This window comes from Pipistrellus hanaki (assembly GCF_964339955.1).
Source record: "Pipistrellus hanaki genome assembly, chromosome: 3".
In the NCBI taxonomy this organism is placed as follows: Eukaryota; Metazoa; Chordata; class Mammalia; order Chiroptera; family Vespertilionidae; genus Pipistrellus; species Pipistrellus hanaki.
In genome coordinates, this window is record NC_140505.1 from 6,419,419 (window position 1) to 6,437,489 (window position 18,071).

Below are 18,071 nucleotides of genomic sequence, written 5' to 3' on the forward strand. Positions count from 1 at the left end.
CAGTGGTCTTATTTTGTCTCCAGGGTTCGACCCCACAACATTACCCTTCTGTAACCATACCCCTCTTCCTTCAGCTGCCCCTTCTCGTTACTCCCCACACCCACCAACCTGTTTCCCATTTCTCTAATCTTGGACATTTCGAGTTGTGTTCTCAATAGACTCACACAGTAACCTTTTGAGCTTGTCTTTTTTTTCTCACTCGGCATAACTCCCTGGAGCTTTATTCTTTCGGGATGTGTATGTCAAGAGGTGTGTGTATCGAGACCTGGTCCCTTGGCACTGCTGAGTGGCATTCCATGGTCTGGCTGTCCCACAGTCTGTCCGCCCTCTGAAGGACTTTGGGGCCATGTCCATTCCTTGGCCATTACAAATCAGGCTACAGAGAACATCTGTGCGCAGGTTTTGTGCAAACGGAAGTTTCCTTTTCTCTGGGGTGATGTATCCCAAGAGTGCAGCTGCTGGGTGATGCGGCAATTACATGTCTAGCTTTACAAGAAACTGCCAAGCTGCCATCCAGAGTGGCCGTAGCATCTTACAATCCCACCAGCGTGGATGGATAATCTTTTTTTTTAAAGCCTCACCTGAGGACATGCTTAGAGAGAAGGAAGGGGAGGGAGGGAGGAAGAGAAAGAGAGAGAAGAGGAGAAACACCTATCGGGTTGCCTGCTGTACACCCCAGAACTGGGAATCAAACCCACCATGCAGCTCTCTTCCCTGACCGGGAATCAAACCAGCACCCCTTTGGTGCATGGGATGTCACTCAACCAACTGAACCGCACAATCTAACTCAGGCACAGTGTCTCCAGCCTTTAGTGTGGTCATTATTTTATTTTTATTTTTTTAGCCACTGTGACTCATCATAGCTTTAATTTCCTGCTCTACCCATAATGCCCTGCTCTACTTTTACCCAGCGCTGACCTTATACTCCAGTGGGCAATTAACTGGATGGAACACACCCGAAAACTGGACCAGTCATCTAACAGGAATAACGCTGTGTTCCCGGACCTCCCCATGCTGCCATCACGTATAAGTTATTTTAACATTTTCTGGCAGGACAAGCATCACCATCCTGTTACAAACACAGACACCCAGGCCCAGAGACGCGGAGGGACTTGTCCAAGGCCACACAGCTTGGATTGCGTGCAGTGCTCCGTCCCGCACGTGAACGCAAAGGGCCCGCAGGAAGGCGACACTCAGTCAGCCTCACGGCCCGCTCCTGGGTCCACGCTCACAGTCTTTTCGCTGCTCGAGCATTTGTTTAGAAATGGTTCCTGCTTTGTGGGGGTCTCGGGGTGATGAAAAGACGTGTGTCAGGTAGGGAAGGGCTGGGAGAGGTGGGCGGGCCGGGAGAGGAGACGTGGGTGTGACAAGGGTCCACAGCGCAGCGTACAGAAGGGGAGGGAACATGGATGCTGCCCAGGTTCTCCTGGAGGGGAGGAAATTAAAGAAAAGAAAGGCAGGCAGGATCCCCAACTCTTACTTGACCCCTGGGGCTACCTCTCTGAGCATGAGGACATCAATGTTGCCATTCATTGCCCTCGCTGGTTTGGCTCAGTGGATAGAGCGTCTGCCTGCGGATTCAAGAGTCCCAGGTTCAATTCCAGTCAAGGGCATGTACCTTGGTTGCGGGCACATCCCCAGTAGGTAGTGTGCAGGAGGCAGCTGACCCATGTTTCTAGCTCTCTATCCCTCTCCCTCTCTGTAAAAAAAATCAGTAAAATATATATATTTTTAAAATTACGCCATTCACTAGACACACACTGAGCAAGACACTAACCCCTCTCAGTTCCTCCTGCCTCTTCTCCCAAATAAAGTCAGACAGCAGGAAACGAGACTTCCCAAGTCCTAGAAGCAGAAATCTAACAGTGTCAGAATGTGTCTGAGGAGAGGGGGTGCACGCAGTACCCCCTCTCAGGCCATTCAGATCTCATATACCCATGGCTGGTGTCACAGCCGCTTTATCTTCCCACACTGACTGCCTTCCCAGACATGGCAGCTCAGCATCTTCCCAGTTCTGCCCCTTTGCTCTGACCCAAATCCTCTCCCTCACTGTTGCTTTTGAATCCTCATCCGAGGATACTGGCTTATTGATTTGAGAGAGAGAGAGAGAGAGAGATCATTGTCTCCTGCACATGCCCCAACCGGGCTCAAACCCACAACCTTTCAGTGTGCAGGACGAGCTCTAACTGAGCAGGGCTCTCCTCACTGCTTTTCCCACAATGCCCAACTCCGTGATTCCACTAACCAAGACTAATGGAGCACCTACTCTGCACAGGACTCTGCTGTCACGTGCTGGGAGCGGAGATCACGTGGTCTGGGACCTGCCACAGGGCTGCCGCTGCACACAGCAATAAAGAGTGCGTTGAGCAGAGCGGTGGGAAGGGGAAGCGGGGAGCAGCCATGTGATGAGGGTGGAGGAAGTGCAGTGTTTTTTTTCCAGTTCAGGGAATCAAAGGCTTCAGTGAGGCGGTGACATGGGAGGGGGGAGGGGGGAGGGGAGGAGGGCCAGCCACAGGCAGCGCTCACAATGCCTGCTTCTTTGGAGCCTCTTCCTGGCCACCCCGAGCAGGCTGACCTCTCCTTCCGGGGCGCCTCTCGCTCCCTGTCCCCGCTGCTCAGCCAGAATGACAGCGTGACCCGCCTCGTGACAGCTCCTGACGTCCTGCTCCCCGCGGGGCGTTAAGTCCGTGTGCCTTCTGTCGGCTTCTGGCTGTGTGTCCCCGCCCGTCACACCGGGCCTCTGAGAGCCGGGGACCCAGGCCCCGCAGACGGTGCCGGCAGGGATGGCAGCTCGGCGATCGCTGCTGAGTGAACAGACGGGCAGACCGGGCTCGCCGACCGAGCGTGTCCTGCAGCGGCCCACGCCGCTTGCAAACACCGGATTCAACACGCGTGTTTTCTGGAACCAAGGCCTTCGGCACATGGGTTCTTTAGACCTGGGTTAGTCTAACGTCATTGTCTCAGAAGCTGCAGGCAGACGAGGCATGTATTGGGGGTGATGACATGTCCTGTCTTAACTAGACTGGCAGTGGTGGTTACACAACAGCATGCACCTGTCAAAACTCAGTCCTGTGCACCTAAAAGGGGTTCAGTCCACTGTGTTTCCCCTCATCTAGGTGACTTAAGACAAAAAATCAGATAAGCAACTTGACTCGGCTTTTAAAATTACATTTACTGGGTAGCATCAGCCAATGTCAGGTGCACGACTTGATAAAACCACATCTGTCTCCTCTACTGTGCTCACCCCCCGAGCCTCGTCCCTCCGTCACCGGGTATGGGACCCCCTTCACCCTCTTCTTCCGAAGGCTGGTGACGGGATTCCAACGTCAGGCTTTGTTTCTGGCGACAACCCGCATCCCCCGTTAAGCTCATTCCATCTCCCTGAGGCAGCGGGCCCAGGGGCAGCGCTGTGGACTCTAGACACTGTCTGACTCCGGGGCACAACCCAAGAGAGAAGCAGGGGACTCCCAGCATCTGAGATGCTCTGCATGTACTGCAGGCACCATTCTCCATCTCTCTCTCTCTCTCTCTCTCTCTCTCTCTCTCTCTCTCTCCCCCTCTCCCTCTCCCTCTCCCTCTCCCTCTCCCTCTCCCTCTCCTTCCCTCCCCGTTTTCCCACCACCATGCTTTGCCTCAGTGATAACATCAGCAACCCTTGACCCCTGACAACTGAAAGGTCACAGACGAGCAAACGCTCAGCAATCTAGAGCAAACATGGTCAGAGGCGGCGCCCTCTGATGCACAATCACAAACCCTACCACCTCCTGAGCACTCACTCACCTGTGGCCCTCCCACCACCCCAGGACCCCGACCCCACAAGGAAGTACAGCTGCCAGCCTCATTGTAGACAGGAGGACAGACTTCAGGACAGACAACAAATTCGGGGTCAGACAGGCAAGCGGCAGAACCAGGACTCACACTCAGCGTTCCCTGGCCCAGAGGCACCGGGTGTGCCCAGCAGGGTCTCCCCCAGCCAGAGCCATTGGCACGCTCAGCTCACACTCCCTAAGCCCCTCAGGACACAAGCATGCAGTCCTCACCTCCCTCGGGCTCACAGCCAATAGCGGACCTGCTTTTCACCGTCCCGTGCGGGGAACGGAGGCCGGCTCTGGAGGAGCTGGAGACCCACTGGGCGGCCCGGCTCATTCCGGTCAGCACAGGAAGCAAGGGCCGCCCACAGGAATGCAACCCTCCCTGCACCCGCTGCTGAGAATCACAACATTATTCAGGGCCGGCCGGCTCCTGAGAAACCGGCTCCGGGCCTTACAAGGCCCGTCTGGCTTTACTAACGATTGCTGACTTAACCCAGGGCTCCCCCGGAGAAAGCAGTGCCCCCGCGCCCGGGAGCGAGAAATAAAAGACTGCCGGGAGCTGAGAGGTCCTGGGCGGTGGGTGGGTCCCTCCTGAGCAGCTGGGAACAGCGGAGACCGGAGCGGCTGGGAGGACAGCCAAGGTCCCTGGGAGCCGCAGGGTCCGGGGTGAAGCTCCCGGGCAGCATCTAAAGCCAGCCCTCCGCCGGGGGCCGGGGGCCCACCTGAGGCCTCGGGTTTTACCCGTAACATCAGCCCTGACCCCGCAGCACGGGGCGGGGGTGGGAGCGCTTTCTGACTCAGATGGTCTGAATGGATTTTGAAGACATCACAGCCCTCATCATCCTGGTATTTTACCCCCGTACACCCACCAGCTCCTCTCATTGGATCCTCGTACCTGTGAGGTAGGCAGGATCAGTACTATTTTTTTTTAAATTTGTTAATCTTCACCCGAGGGTATTTTTCCAATCACTTAGAGTGGAAGGGAGGGGGGAGAGACGGAGAGAAGAGAAGGGCTCTCCAGGGGTCTCTACGTGGGGAAGATCTTCTCTGCAAATTGTCCTCCCTGTGGACACCCGAGGATCCGAGCTTGCCTAAACAGCTACCCAAAGTTTACTTTAAAGTTAATCAAATTTGGAAGCAATTACACACACACACACACACCAAGAAAGGACGTTCTATAAGGTGCATTTTGGGCTGCCAAAGCCCAAATTACACTCTTTCCTGATTTCTGTGGTCTAGTCTCTCAGTCTGGTTGATACTTCAGCGTGTGAGGACCAGCCAGCACCCCCCGTTCCCCAGCAATCTCTGCTTCACTGAAGGATTGAAGGGTGTGGCTGCCTTTTGTCAAGAAACAAGGGGCCTCAGACCCAACACCCGCACCTGCCCCAGACCCTGCCCCTGCCCCAGACCCAGCCCCTGCCCCAGCCCCAGACCCTGCACCTGCCCCTGCCCCTGCCCCTGCCCCTGCCCCTGCCCCAGACCCTGCCCCTGCCCCAGACCCAGCCCCTGCCCCAGACCCAGACCCTGCACCTGCCCCTGCCCCTGCCCCTGCCCCAGACCCTGCAGTGTAGCTCAGCCAGCGCTGTGGCCTGGGCCGGCACCAGCGGGGAGTCGGAACCACCCAGCAGGCTGTCGGCTGCTTCCGCTCCCCAGAAGCAGAAGTCTCCCTCACGCAGGACAGTGCAAGACCAGCCTCAAGCGAAAAGAAAAGCGGCCGTGCCTCCTCCTCCCCTCGAAGGGAGAGGGGGAGATGGCCGGGTGCTAACCTGAGCCTTTAACCACCGGGCAGAGGGACGCCGAGGGACAGGCCTTAGACACGGAGACGGCACCCCCTGGGGGGCACAGCCAACCAGATGGGAAAGAGCATCGGGCTGTCCCAGGCCAGAAGGCGAGCCCGGAGCACAGCCTGCTGACAACTGCAAGTGTGTGCACGTGTGCACGTGTGTGCACGTGTGTACCTATGAGTGTGTGTGTGCATGTGCCTGTGTTTTCCTGCTATGATTAGTGGCCAGAATTAAAGTGAAACTTAGCCATCAAGCAAGAGCTCACGTGTTGGAGCATCAGTGCACTTTGCGCTTTGCACCCTCAGGGATCCGCTTACAAACACAGCCATCCCGTCCGGAACACCCCGCCCGGGGCCGGCTCCACCGGATCAGGTTGACGGCTCAGCCACGGCCCAGCCCGGCCGCAGCCCCAGGAGGGAGTCCCGCCGCGGTGACCGCTCACTCCCGTTCCCGCTCTCGCCTTGTCAGCACAGGCCGTAAAGCCGGGCGAGGGCACCTCACCTCCCGCCCCGGTGCCTCCATTCGAACCAGAAAGGCAGCCTGGGCTCAGAGCCCACTGGGCCGGGCGCCAGAAACCGTCCTGGGGGAGGAGGCGTTTTACAGACGTCCCGGTGTCCCCCTCTCCCCCCGCCAATCACAAGCACGGGGTGGCCCATGAGCGGTCACCGGGGGCTGTGGACAGGTGCCCCGGGAAGGGTTTACGGTCCAGGCCGGGCCGCTGTCAGCAGTGAGCACACGTCACCCACCCTTCCAAAGGCATGATGGCCCACGTCATTTATCATCAACGTCCCTTCAAAACGGCCACCTCTACAGACAGGTCCTCAAACCCCTTTCCCTGCCATCCGTTATTTTATCGTGAAGCCAAGAAAGAGAATCACGTAAGGCCGTGGTCGGCAAACTGCGGCTCGCAGGCCACAGGCGGCTCTTTGGCCCCTTGGGTGTGGCTCTTCCACAAAATACCACGGCCTGGGCGTGTCTATTTCGAAGAACTGGCGTTGGGAGAAGTTTACGTTTAAACAATGTGGCTCTCCCAAAGGACTCACGTGCACACACATGAGCCTAACCAGTGGTCAAGGACAATAGGAGGGTGGGGGCATGCGTGGGGGTGAGGGTGGGGGACTGGAATGGGGGGTTGAGGACAAATATGTGATACCTGAATCAATAAGGAAATTAATTTTTAAAAAATTGGCTCTCCAAAGAAATGTCAATCGCTGTGCTGTTGATAGTTGGCTCTGTGGACGAGTGAGTTTGCCGACCACTGGCGTAAGGCAGCAGGTGATCGCTAACCACACCCTCATTCGCCGTGGCCGGAAGCACTGACTCACTCATTGCCCTGGCGCCAGCGCGACGTGGCACCACGCAGCGGGGCGAAGAGCTAGCGCCGGACCCAGAGGTGGCACACTGAGCCTCCAGCGAATGAAGGAAAGCCCACTAAGGGGTGCGGCGGCGTGGGCCTCGGGACAAAGGGCAGCTGGGCCTCTGGTTGGGCAGGGCGCCTCCCTCAGAGGGGAAGGGACCCGATGCTAGATCCGATGACCTCTCTCCGCTCAGGGCACACTGGCCCCACGCAGCAGCGGCCCGCGGAGCGTGAGCGCCCGGAGGAGGCAAGGCCAGGCTGTCCCCGACACGGCCTGCACGCACCGCTGTCCCTCTGCCTGCATCCCGCAACGTCGCCCACGCGCAAGGGACAGCCCGGGGACTGGTCCACTCCCACACCTCCCAGGCCCCAGGGCACGAGGGCCGTGGTGGCTGCGGCCTCGCACCCGTACCCGCTGGGAAGCAGACGTGAAGGCCGGCTCCGGCCTGCTCGTCTCTGGTTCTACCGGCATCGCGCCGTCCACCGCCTGGAGCTCAGGTGAGGGGACCCGAAGGTACCCAGGGGTGGCTTCTGGGTTCTGGGGCTGGAGCTGGGCCTCGCCGTGGGACAGAGCCCCGCCACCCATTCCTGGCAGCGACTCGGGGCGGAAGGCCCACGAAGGGGTAACTCACACGCCGCCCTCCCACCTAGGAGGCTCCCAACGGTGTCTATAGCGTGTCTGTATGTCAAACGTGTGTGCATTGTACTGCTCCACTTGAATTTTAAATATATATATAGATAGATACAGATATATATAGATACAGATACAGATACAGATATAGATATAGAGATAGAGACAGATATATATAGATATACATAGATATAGATATAGATATAGATATAGATAGATATACAGATATAGATATAGATATAGATATAGATATAGATATACATAGATATAGATATACATAGATATAGATATACATAGATATAGATATATAGATACATAGATATAGGTATATAGATATAGATAGATATAGATATATAGATATATACATATAGATAGAGATAGATATACATAGATATATGAATATATTAAACACCTCCTTCAGCATTTTGGAAGTAAATGAAGACCCTCCCGTGGCCTGCAGAGGCTCCAGGACCTGCCCTGTGCCCCCACCCCCCCACCCCGGTCTGCGGGACCCACCGGCTGCTCACTCCGCTGAGCTGTCACCCTGGCCTTCCCTCCGGCCCCAACACTGCCCTCCTCGCGGCTGCAGGGACACACCGCTCCTTGGAGGCTCCAGCCACACCGGTCCCGGCTCTGGCCCGCCCCCCTCTGGCCGTGCAGCCTTCGCTGTTACGTGTGGCTTCGTTTACTGTCTCCTGCAGAACCAGGGGCTGGGCTGCCTGCTCCCAGGCCTCTCCTGCTCGTGGCACCGCGTCTGGCTGAGGAAGGAGCTCAGAACTCCCGGTGGAAGCCACGGGCGCCCTTTGGCGACAGGTCTGTGAGCCTCCGTCTCTCCATCCGCACGATGTGCGCGGCCGCCGCCGTGGCATCTCTGCCGCTGGCAGGCGGGAGGGGACAGTGCCCCCCTCCCGGTCCCCGCGTTAAAGGAGGACGCGTCCCCTGAGCCATCACTGCCAGGCCGCGACTGCTCATCGTTAGCCACAGGCGCGAAGCCGTCACATCTCCGGCCCTCCCGGAAGCCCCCCTCGGCCTCCTTCCCGGGGGCTGGGCCATCGGAGCCCCTTTATCAGCCCCTCAAACCCCTTCCTGGCTCAGCCCGGAAACCTGGGGCCGGAACGGGCAGCGGAGGCCGCCCGCAGACCCCTCCCCCTGACGGCGTTATTCCCCGTCTCGGTTCCCGGTGCCGGACCCCGCGGCTGCTCGCGCAGGTGAGAAGGGAGATGTCGGAAGGGTTTACCTATGATGTTCACCGTACTGTCCACTTCGCTTTTTATAGCCGAGGCCAGGACCGCGTACTCGGGAGAAAGGTCACTTACTCCGTTACTGAGCCCCAGGGATGACTCAACTGGTTCTTGCTAGGGAGAAGAGGAGAAAACAGGATTGAGAACTCGTCCTTCCCCGCCCTTTCCTGGGCGTCACTCCTGCCCTCCGGCCCTTTCCCTCCCTCCCCGGCAGCCAGGAGCCAGACGGCCGGGTTGAGTGCAGGGTCCGAGGGGGAGGGAATGGCCCCACGCGGGTGGCCGCCCCAGGCCTGCCCCCGGCTGCGCGCCTCCACCCCAGCGCTGCCCCTCCGAGGGCAGGCGTGGGCACAGGGAGGCGCCCTGCCCCTTTTACGGTTTCTGAGGAAAACTCCGCCCTCCCTTTCCAAGGAAAAGGCCCCCATCCCGGCCGAGGACAGGAGCCTGCGGGGAACTCCTCCAGAAGCCTCTGCCCTGGACTCGGCCACGGGGCTTCCTACCCCGGGGGGAGGGGGCGGACTCCCGGCCCGGGCCTCCCTCCCCCAGTCCAGGAGCACCCACTCTGCAGCCGCAGAGCACGGCCAGGTGCCTGGGTGTCCCTGCGGCCGGAGCCACATGTTCCCGTGAGTGAAACAATGAGGCCATTTCCTCCTCCTCGGGGTCACTGCTCAGGCCTGCCTGCTTCCTGCCGCAGAACCCCCCACCCCCTCCGAGCACCAGCCGCCTCCGAGGCCGGTGACCCGCACTGTGCTGGAGAGGCCTCCCACAGCAAGCTGCACGCGTGTCCGAGGCGGCAATGGAGCGGACCGAAAGCACGCCACAGGACAAGTGCTCTGGGGACCGAGGAGGGCGGGGCGGAGGAGCGCAGGCGGAGCAGGCCGGGGGGCGGCAGGACCGCGCTTTGAAAGGTCCGGGTGCTGCACACCTCCAGGTTCTTATCAACGTATTTACACACTACTTGGAACCAATGATGAACACACATCCCCACCACCCCCAACACACACATGCACTCACACACACACTCACACACACACACACTCACACACTGACTTAGGAAGCCACTGAGAGAGGAGGGGAAAGGTCTCTTCCTTCAGGATCCCACCTGGAAACGCCTCCCCAGGACCTACACCTTCGGCCCCAAAGGAAATCCCACCGTGAGGCTGACCGAGGGGGGGGGGGGGGCCAGGCAGCCTCTCGGGATGGAGCCGTCACCTGCTCCCGGGCAGCCTCGTGCATCTACCAAGAAGCCTGTCCTCCCAGGGAGATCTCACTGGCCGGTCACCATGTGCGTGTGCTTTCCTGCTGTGATTTGTGGCCAGAATTAAAGTAAAACGTAGCAATCAAGCAAGAGCTCCAGTGTCAGGGCAGCAGTGCACTCTGGGCTGTAAGGAAGGCTCAGCTCTTGGACAAGTGCCTGTGCCCCCGACAGTCTGCGGCCTGCGCCACCGCACCCCAGGAATGGGCCCTGACTCCCGGGCCCGGGGGCGGGAAGACCGGCCTGGCTCTGCAGGACCTCACTAGTCGCTGGACTGCACCTCTTGAAGCCTCTCTGAGGGATGGAGGACAGCGCTACACTGAGGACAACAGGGCCCGTGTCATAAAGTGAGGACCAAATGAGATAAATGCACACCCAGCACAAACCGCACCCGGCTGGTGTGGCGCAGTGGTTGAGCGTTGACCCACAAACCAAGAGGTCACAGGTTTGATTCCCAGTGAGGGCGCCTGCCCGCCCGGGTAGAGGGCTCGATCCCCAGTACAGGGTGTGCAGCAGGCAGCCAATGGATGTTTCTCTATTACTGATGTTTCTATCTCTCCCTCTCCCTTCCTCTCTTTCTAAAAAATCAATAAAAACATTTTATTTTTATTTTTTTATATACCTATTTTATTGATTTTTTTACAGAGAGGAAGGGACAGGGATAGAGAGCTAGAAACATCGATGAGAGAGAAACATCGACCAGCTGCCTCCTGCACACCCCCCACCGGGGATGTGCCCGCAACCAAGGTACATGCCCTTGACCGGAATCGAACCTGGTACCTTCCAGTCCACAGGCCGACGCTCTATTCACTGAGCCAAACCGGTTTCGGCAATAAAAACATACTTTAATAAAAAAGAATATTTGTTATTATCTCCAGTCTCCGGTACAACTCTGCTCGCCCCAATCCAGTGGCCTCGCCTCAAGTCCCCTTCCCTCAACACTACCCTCCGACCCCCGGCGGAGGCCTGGGCTGCCTCTGCGGGATAGCACCTGGCGTAGCTGCACCCACCCACCTTCCTGAGGGCACCCTCCTCCTCCCCTTCTTCTCCTCTCCTTCTCCCAGGCTCCTGGGGCCCCTCTCTGCACGTCCCCGCCCCTCGCGCCCCACCTCCAGTCACCCCCCCTTCCTCACTTCCCTCAAAAGCAACCACAGAACATTGGAAGGCATTCTGGAAGGAGCTGCTCATTTCCACGGGTTTCTTTTGCTGCCTCAAGTTACTGTTCACTCACTCGGCTTCCAGGTTTCTTATCAGAGTAATGAGCCACTCAGACTTGCCTATATTTAAAAACCTGAATCACTCCAATTTCTCAGTTGAAGACATGCGTTCCACACGATCTGCAGTTTGACTGGTGGCCAGTGGTATTCTGTCACTGTGCACTTGAGAAAACCGTGACTCAGACACTAAACTCCTTTTCCCAGACCCGGTGGGCACACGGGAACTGAATGCGGGCTTTGGCCAGGCAACCTGGTCCGATTCCAGGGACTCCCCATCTCCATCCACCCGGGTCCGCATTAATCCCAACCAAGCCGTCAGAACCACGTCCAGCCTCTTCACCCGCCCCCACCTTGCACCCTGCACCGCTTCTGTGTTGGATGGAGACCGCTTCCACACGGTGCTCTGAGCAGCACCCCCCGTGACTCGGGTTTAAAGCCTGAGACCTCCTGCAAGCACTGAAGGGATCGCTCTGCTCCCGGCCCTGACAGGTGGCCACGTGGCCTGTCTCGCTTGGGACAGGGACACGGAACGTGCGGTTTTTAATCCAGCGCACCTGTCGGAGCCAGCAGCTCTACTGGAAAGTTCTGCCAGACCATGACCCGCTTTCTGTGACTTCTACCCAGAGGTCTGCGTTCAGAACTCACCCAGACCATCCGGCCTGTTCCTGGCCCGGTGAGCCAGCGGTCCTCCCAGGTTGTATTTCACACCCCAATGCCAGTTCTTTGATCTGAAAGCACTTTGGAGTTTCAAAGCTCACATCTTTCATCTGCAAACAGCCCTCTGAGGCAGGAAGTGCTCACCGTCACCCCTCTCCCCACATTTGTTTCCCATGGTTCCCACACTAACTGCGCCGTTTCCTGGCTGGTCCACGGAAGGCCACATGGCAGCCCTCCGCCCAGGCCCTGTGTGTGACGGTCCCGGGGCTGGAGAGGGACTTCCTTTTATCGGACCCGCCCCCCAGGGCCTGGCTCCCATCCCACCGCCTCTCAACGTGGAGGCCCTGAGCGTGGGGCTGGGGTTGGATGAACTTGGATTAAAACTCCAGCCCCACCCTAGCCGGTTTGGCTCAGTGGATAGAGCGTCAGCCTGCAGACTGAAAGGTCCCAGGTTCGATTTCGGTCAAGGGCATGTACCATGGTGGCGAGCACATCCCCAGAGGGGTGTGTGCAGGAGGCAGCTGGTCGATGTTTCTCTCTCATCGATGTTTCTATCTCTCTACCCCTCTCCCTTCCTCTCTGTAAAAATCAGTAAAATATATATTTTTTTAAAAAACTCCAGCCCCACGAAGCAGTGCAACCTTGGGGAAAATTCCTCAACCTCTCTGTGCCTCCATTTCCTCACGTGCGAAAGGGAGATGCCTGCCCATCACAGGGAGCACTAAATGAGATGACAGTCAGAGCCTCACCCTTGGTGGAGGCCCCACCAGTCAGCTACCACACCTCTGCTTTAGTCACCTCTGTCCTCATCCATCTTGACCTTGTGACGTGTTGAAACCCAGATGCACAGCCTAGAGCTACTCACTACGATGTCCCTTCGCCTGACTTCCTCAGACGGGCAGTGACTCCGTGCAGGTGGGTCTCCCTCAGGTGAGAACGGCTCACTGAGCTCGCAGGGTTTCTCCCCAGGAGACCGTGGGGCACACGGAGGCAGCGTTTCTGCACCTACTGTGTGCCCCAGGGCCTGGGCCTCCCATCCCGGGGAGGCTGTTTGCTGGGAACACATGACATGGAGTTCAACTGCCCGAGTGACCCCAGGAGAGTTCTGACAGCCGGCCAGCACACTCCGGGCATCCGTGGCTAGCTAAACCTCCACCCAGCCCGGACTGAACGGAGACTGGGCTGGGCTTGCTGTAACCGCAGATCCTCAGACATCGTCACCACGCACAAGCCGAGCTTTCTCAGCGGAGGGACGCCGCCTGGTCTACCAGGGGCCTGGTGCACAGGACACGTGCCTCGAAGCTCAGGTGTGTCTCGTGCAGCAGAAAGCAATGCATGCCTGGCTCTGTGAGGATGAGGCCCTTCCTTCGGTTACATGGTCCCGAGACCCGCAGAGTGAGCTTGGGAAGGCTCTGCAGGAACCGTCAGAGAGCACTATGGCTCTCGCCGTCACGGGCCACAGGACGCGGGAGGCCTTCCCCAGGGCTGCCTGCAGGGCGATGCACGCAGGCTGAGATTACAAGGTGAAGCGCCTGCTTTCTGCTGAAGGAACAGCCTCCCTCTGAGGGACCAGACCTTCCTCACAAGAAGCCTTCACAGCGCACACCTGGCCGGGATGGAAGCTGAGCCGCACGGCTGCACCCGACAGCAGACCTGTCGCTGCTCTCCCGGGCGGATACGGCCGCGCCCCACCCAGGCCTGAGCCTTTCACAACCTGCTCTTCCCAGGAAGACACGGCCATCACCGGGGACTGCAGGTGTCCTGGACTTAGAACACCATGTGTCATCAACTCTGAGGCGCACCTTTCCACATCCCTCTGATAAGATGTGCCTCGTCATCAATTATGCCAGGGTTTCATTGCAAGCTGTTTTTCTGGCCTAGAGACACATAAACAAGGATGCGTCTTCACCCCCATACTGGTTTTGGATAGTCGACGGAGTGTGGGGGGCACGTCTCATCGAAGTTAGTTGAAAAGGGAGCATCTGTTATTCTGTGATTATTTCTCCATTAACTGAGACTGTGAAGTGGAATCTGCATTCTAATGGAAAAGCCCCACTCCCACCCACATGTTGTATCTATGTAAGCATCTACTTGGTCAGCGAACACTCACGGGTGTGTTCAGCGATCAAATATACACCGATCACCTGTCCTGTCCCGGGCACTGAGCTACATGCTGTGAGAGCAGGAAGTCATATCGATGAATATAGCAACTTCTTCACACCCCCATATCTGTGGGGAACTTACACTTTCCTGACTAAACAAAGCTAATCAGAATCTAGGCCCTTAAAAATCCCAACTATGGGAACCTTGAAACAACTAATAGCTAGGGTTTTGTTTTTGTTTTTCAATTGCAAGGGAAATATTATTTTTTTTAAAATGAGGTGGGGCAACCTGTAAGTTAAAAAATAAGAGACATATACAAAAATCACAACATGTGGGCCTTCTGTGAATCCTGATTTAGGAAAACAGATGCACACCAGTGAGCATGTGTAGGAGATGGCTGGAAATCGGGCAGGGACTAGATATTTGAAGATACTGGGAATTGCTGTTACTTTCAGTCGTTCATGATATTGTGCCATCTTCAAAGACTGCCTATCTTTTAAAGATACAAACGGAAATAGTCATGGAAGAAACGATAGTGTCTGGAATTTGTTTCAAAATATTGAGCTACACCATGTGACATTTTTTTTTTTTGTAGGTCACAAATGACTGAAGACCTGCAATTCCATATCAGATGTAAGGAAGTGGGTGGAGGAACGAATGCAACCCAATGACCGTCAGCTGATTGGTGTTGAAATTGGGGTGATGGTGTGCAAGTCAATTCTACTCATGTGTCTCCTTCCTGTGTGCATAAGATGTATCTACAATAAAAAGCTAAAACAAAACTGGTCCTTAACACTGTGCTATATTTAAAATAAGGCAGAGGCTAAAAATACTGAAAGTGAAACTGGAGGTACGGCTATTAAAATACTCTGCCTAAAATACTTCTTTTCCATTGTGCAGGTAAGTGTGGCTGCAACGCTAACTACGTAAGTTTTCCGTCCAACGCTTAACTACCTTCCCACGTGTAACTTATATCTGAAGTCGATTTTTAAATCTCTTTTCCTCCTAGTGTGACTAAACCGGCTTATTTTTAAACAGTGCACTGTCTGGACAGTTTGTTTTCCTTCAACAGTAATTCTAGGTTAGAAATCAGGATACTCGGCATCTCCTTTACGTTCAGGGCTAACTAACGGTGTGACCTTGGCCACGTGCCCCACAGCCTCTGGGGTCCACGTCACGCCGCCCTCTCAAGCCCCAGCTTCCTCTGCAAACAGAGTGCAGTGATCCAGGGGGTCTCCCCTCTGCTGGCCCAGGGGCCGGGCACGGCGCTGCTCTCTGCCCAGCGGCTAAAGCTCATGCTCAGCTTTGCACAGCATTCCTGACTACCTTCTGGCTAGCTACAGGAGTTCCCCAATCTACACACAAAGATTCCCCACTACAGGGGTTTCAGATGCACAGCCTACCAGAACCCCACACAGACACAGCACTGCGGGAAACCGCGGGGGAGGGTGAGAGCTGGCTGCAAAGGGGTGCAGGCCAGAGCTACTGAGGTCCCCACTAATCCAGCGATTGATCTCACCCCTGAGCCCCCAGCTAATGGCCTGCCGTGGAATAGATCTATAAAATATGGGTGACGCGGTTAATGCAAATATATAATATTTAATATACGTACCTTCCAGTATATGTGTTAGCCTGAAAATGTCCTTCTCGGTTATCAGCTAGGAGCTAGGTAACCAGCTGGCGACGGGGTGGGGACCAGAGGGAGGCCTGAGACTGGCCAGCTCCGTGCGAGTTGGTGACCTCACTCACAGATTTCTCAGTGAGGCTGCATGAAGCAGGGGTATGTGTGCCCGAGTCTACAAGGGAGACCAAGCCGAGAGGAGACGTGGAAAGCACGTAGAACACGAACACACACACACACACGCACACGGCCAAAGAACAAAGATCAAGTACGTCACAGAGGCCCTGTCACTGGTGTTCATGAGCCAGAACCAGAGCCGTTAATACGGTCACAACGCTAGCCCTCTCCCCAAGCAGCCCGTGATAGATTACCTTGATGTGCTTGACTCTGTCTTCCTTTTCTGTCTTTGGTTTCTTTCCTGTGGCGACAGAAAACAGTTTTGGATCAATGCATGAGGAACACACAGAGAAACAGGTCCCCTCAACGAAACGCTGTCTAAAACTCTCCTAGAAGCCGTGCGTGCGTTCACCTGCACACGCATGAACCTGTACACGCGTGAACCTGTACACGGCCAGAATTCCAAATGCTTTTCTGCCTTTGGTGACCCGAGAGTCCTTCCCCCAGCCAGGGAAGGGCGGGATTATCCTCCACGGTGCGGACTACAGACGTGGAAACAAGGAAATCCTAAAGTTGTCATCTACACTGAGAGATCTCAGCATTCGCAAGTCCGAGTGTCTACCTTTTTTAGAAGGCCGCTCGGATAAGGGCAGCATCCGGTAGACTCTGAAGGCGTTATTCCCTTTCTTTATACTTTTATCCTTGACTTCTTCGATGTCAGGCAAGGAGTTCATGGCACATCGAAAATTCGCCTTCCATGTTTTCGGATCGGGCTTATCGACTCCGGGTTGATGCTTTCCTAACAAAAGAGCCAGGAGAATGAGGGTTAGGGAAGAGAGAGGGAGAGATACTCACACAGTAACCATTTCTGGAAACCCATGACTGCGAGCCACCAAGGAGCACAGAGAACTGACCCTCTGAGTCCCAGGCCGTGCTTGCAGCGACCAGCGTCCTGGTTTGCCCGGGACTGGGTGGTTCTTGGGATGCAGGGAATTTTTGTTTTAAAGTCTGGACAGTTCCGGGCCAGTTGGTACAAGTTGGTCGCCCTGACTTTACCAAACAGCTTGAGAAAAAATAGTAATGGTGGAAGGATGGGGACTCTGTGTGAGTAACACGGAAGGCTGGGAGACCAATGAGCACAGGTACCCGGAGTGTATCTTTTTCATCTGACTGTCAGATAGTACAAGTCCCTTCCTGTAAATAGCCCCCTACCTAAATTCTGTTGTAAATAAATACATTCTTGACTACCTTATAGGAAGGTAAACCCACCCAAGTTTATAGCTGCAGAACAAATACGTTCTTTATGACCCCAGTACACCCAGAATTCTACGGAGGCTCCACTGAGTTCCTGTGGGATGGGTGGAGCCTCACTTCCAAGTGGCGAGGTTTGTGCCCCGCACCCATCCCCATGTCCTGGATGTACTGGTGGTAAGCCACAGGTTTTTCAGAGCCGTCTTTATGAGCCCATCATCCAGGAGATTTTATATGTGTAGGAAACATAAAAACAAACACTGCGGTATAACTGAAACCTGCTAAGAGAGCAGATCCTACATGTGCCCAGTAAAATAACCCAAATAGCTGAAACCGGTTTAGCTCAGTGGCTAGAGCATCTATCTGCAGACTGAAAGGTCCCAGGTTCGATTCCGCTCAAGGGCATGTACCTTGGTTGCTGGCACATCCCCGGTGGGGGGTGTGCAGGAGGCAGCTGATCGATGTTTCTAGCTCTCTATCTCTCTCCCTTCCTCTCTGTAAAAAAATCAATAAAATATATTTTTTTTAAAAAATAACCCAAATAATTAACAGGTATGTATGGGAGGAAGTGAAGGTGTGCATTAATTCGATGGGGGGCATCCTTTCACGAGGATCATATATCTCAGATCATCACTTTCAATGTCTCACACTCTTATTGGTCAATTGCACCACAATTAAGAGAAAAAAGCCAGCATGCACACCACACAGTGCCCCTGCCCCACCCCAGCCTGCGGGCCGCGGGGCAGACACCTGTGTGGATCGCCCAGTTCCTGAAGAGCGGCGCGTCCTTCTCCACGTCCCAGCCGTGTCTCGCTGCGTGCATCCAGGGGATCTGGAAGATCTTCTTTTCCTGGAAGGAGAGGCGAGTGAGAACGGAGAACGGCAGCCGCGGGTCTCAGCCCCCGCCGAGGAGGCGGCTTAAGTCCCAGCCGGTCAGGTTCCCCGCCGAGCATCCACTATAGAACTTACTGCACACCAACCCACTTCCCCAGGTCCAACCGGGCAGCCCGCCGGTGAGGCCGGGAGCC

The 18,071-nt window shown here is 55.9% G+C and overlaps 1 protein-coding gene across 2 annotated transcripts in view; it reads right to left on the reverse strand.

Annotated features, from left to right (window-relative positions):
- Positions 1-18,071, reverse strand: part of IRF2 (interferon regulatory factor 2) — a 68,689-nt gene that overhangs the window by 9,653 nt on the left and 40,965 nt on the right. For both annotated transcript variants that reach the window (XM_084877764.1, XM_084877765.1), the window contains exons 3-6: positions 17,794-17,893; positions 16,415-16,591; positions 16,047-16,093; positions 8,822-8,939 (exon numbers count right to left, since the gene is read on the reverse strand). In XM_084877764.1, coding sequence (XP_084733890.1) covers positions 8,822-8,939; positions 16,047-16,093; positions 16,415-16,591; positions 17,794-17,893 — 442 coding nt within the window. The remainder of the gene's footprint in view (positions 1-8,821; positions 8,940-16,046; positions 16,094-16,414; positions 16,592-17,793; positions 17,894-18,071) is intronic.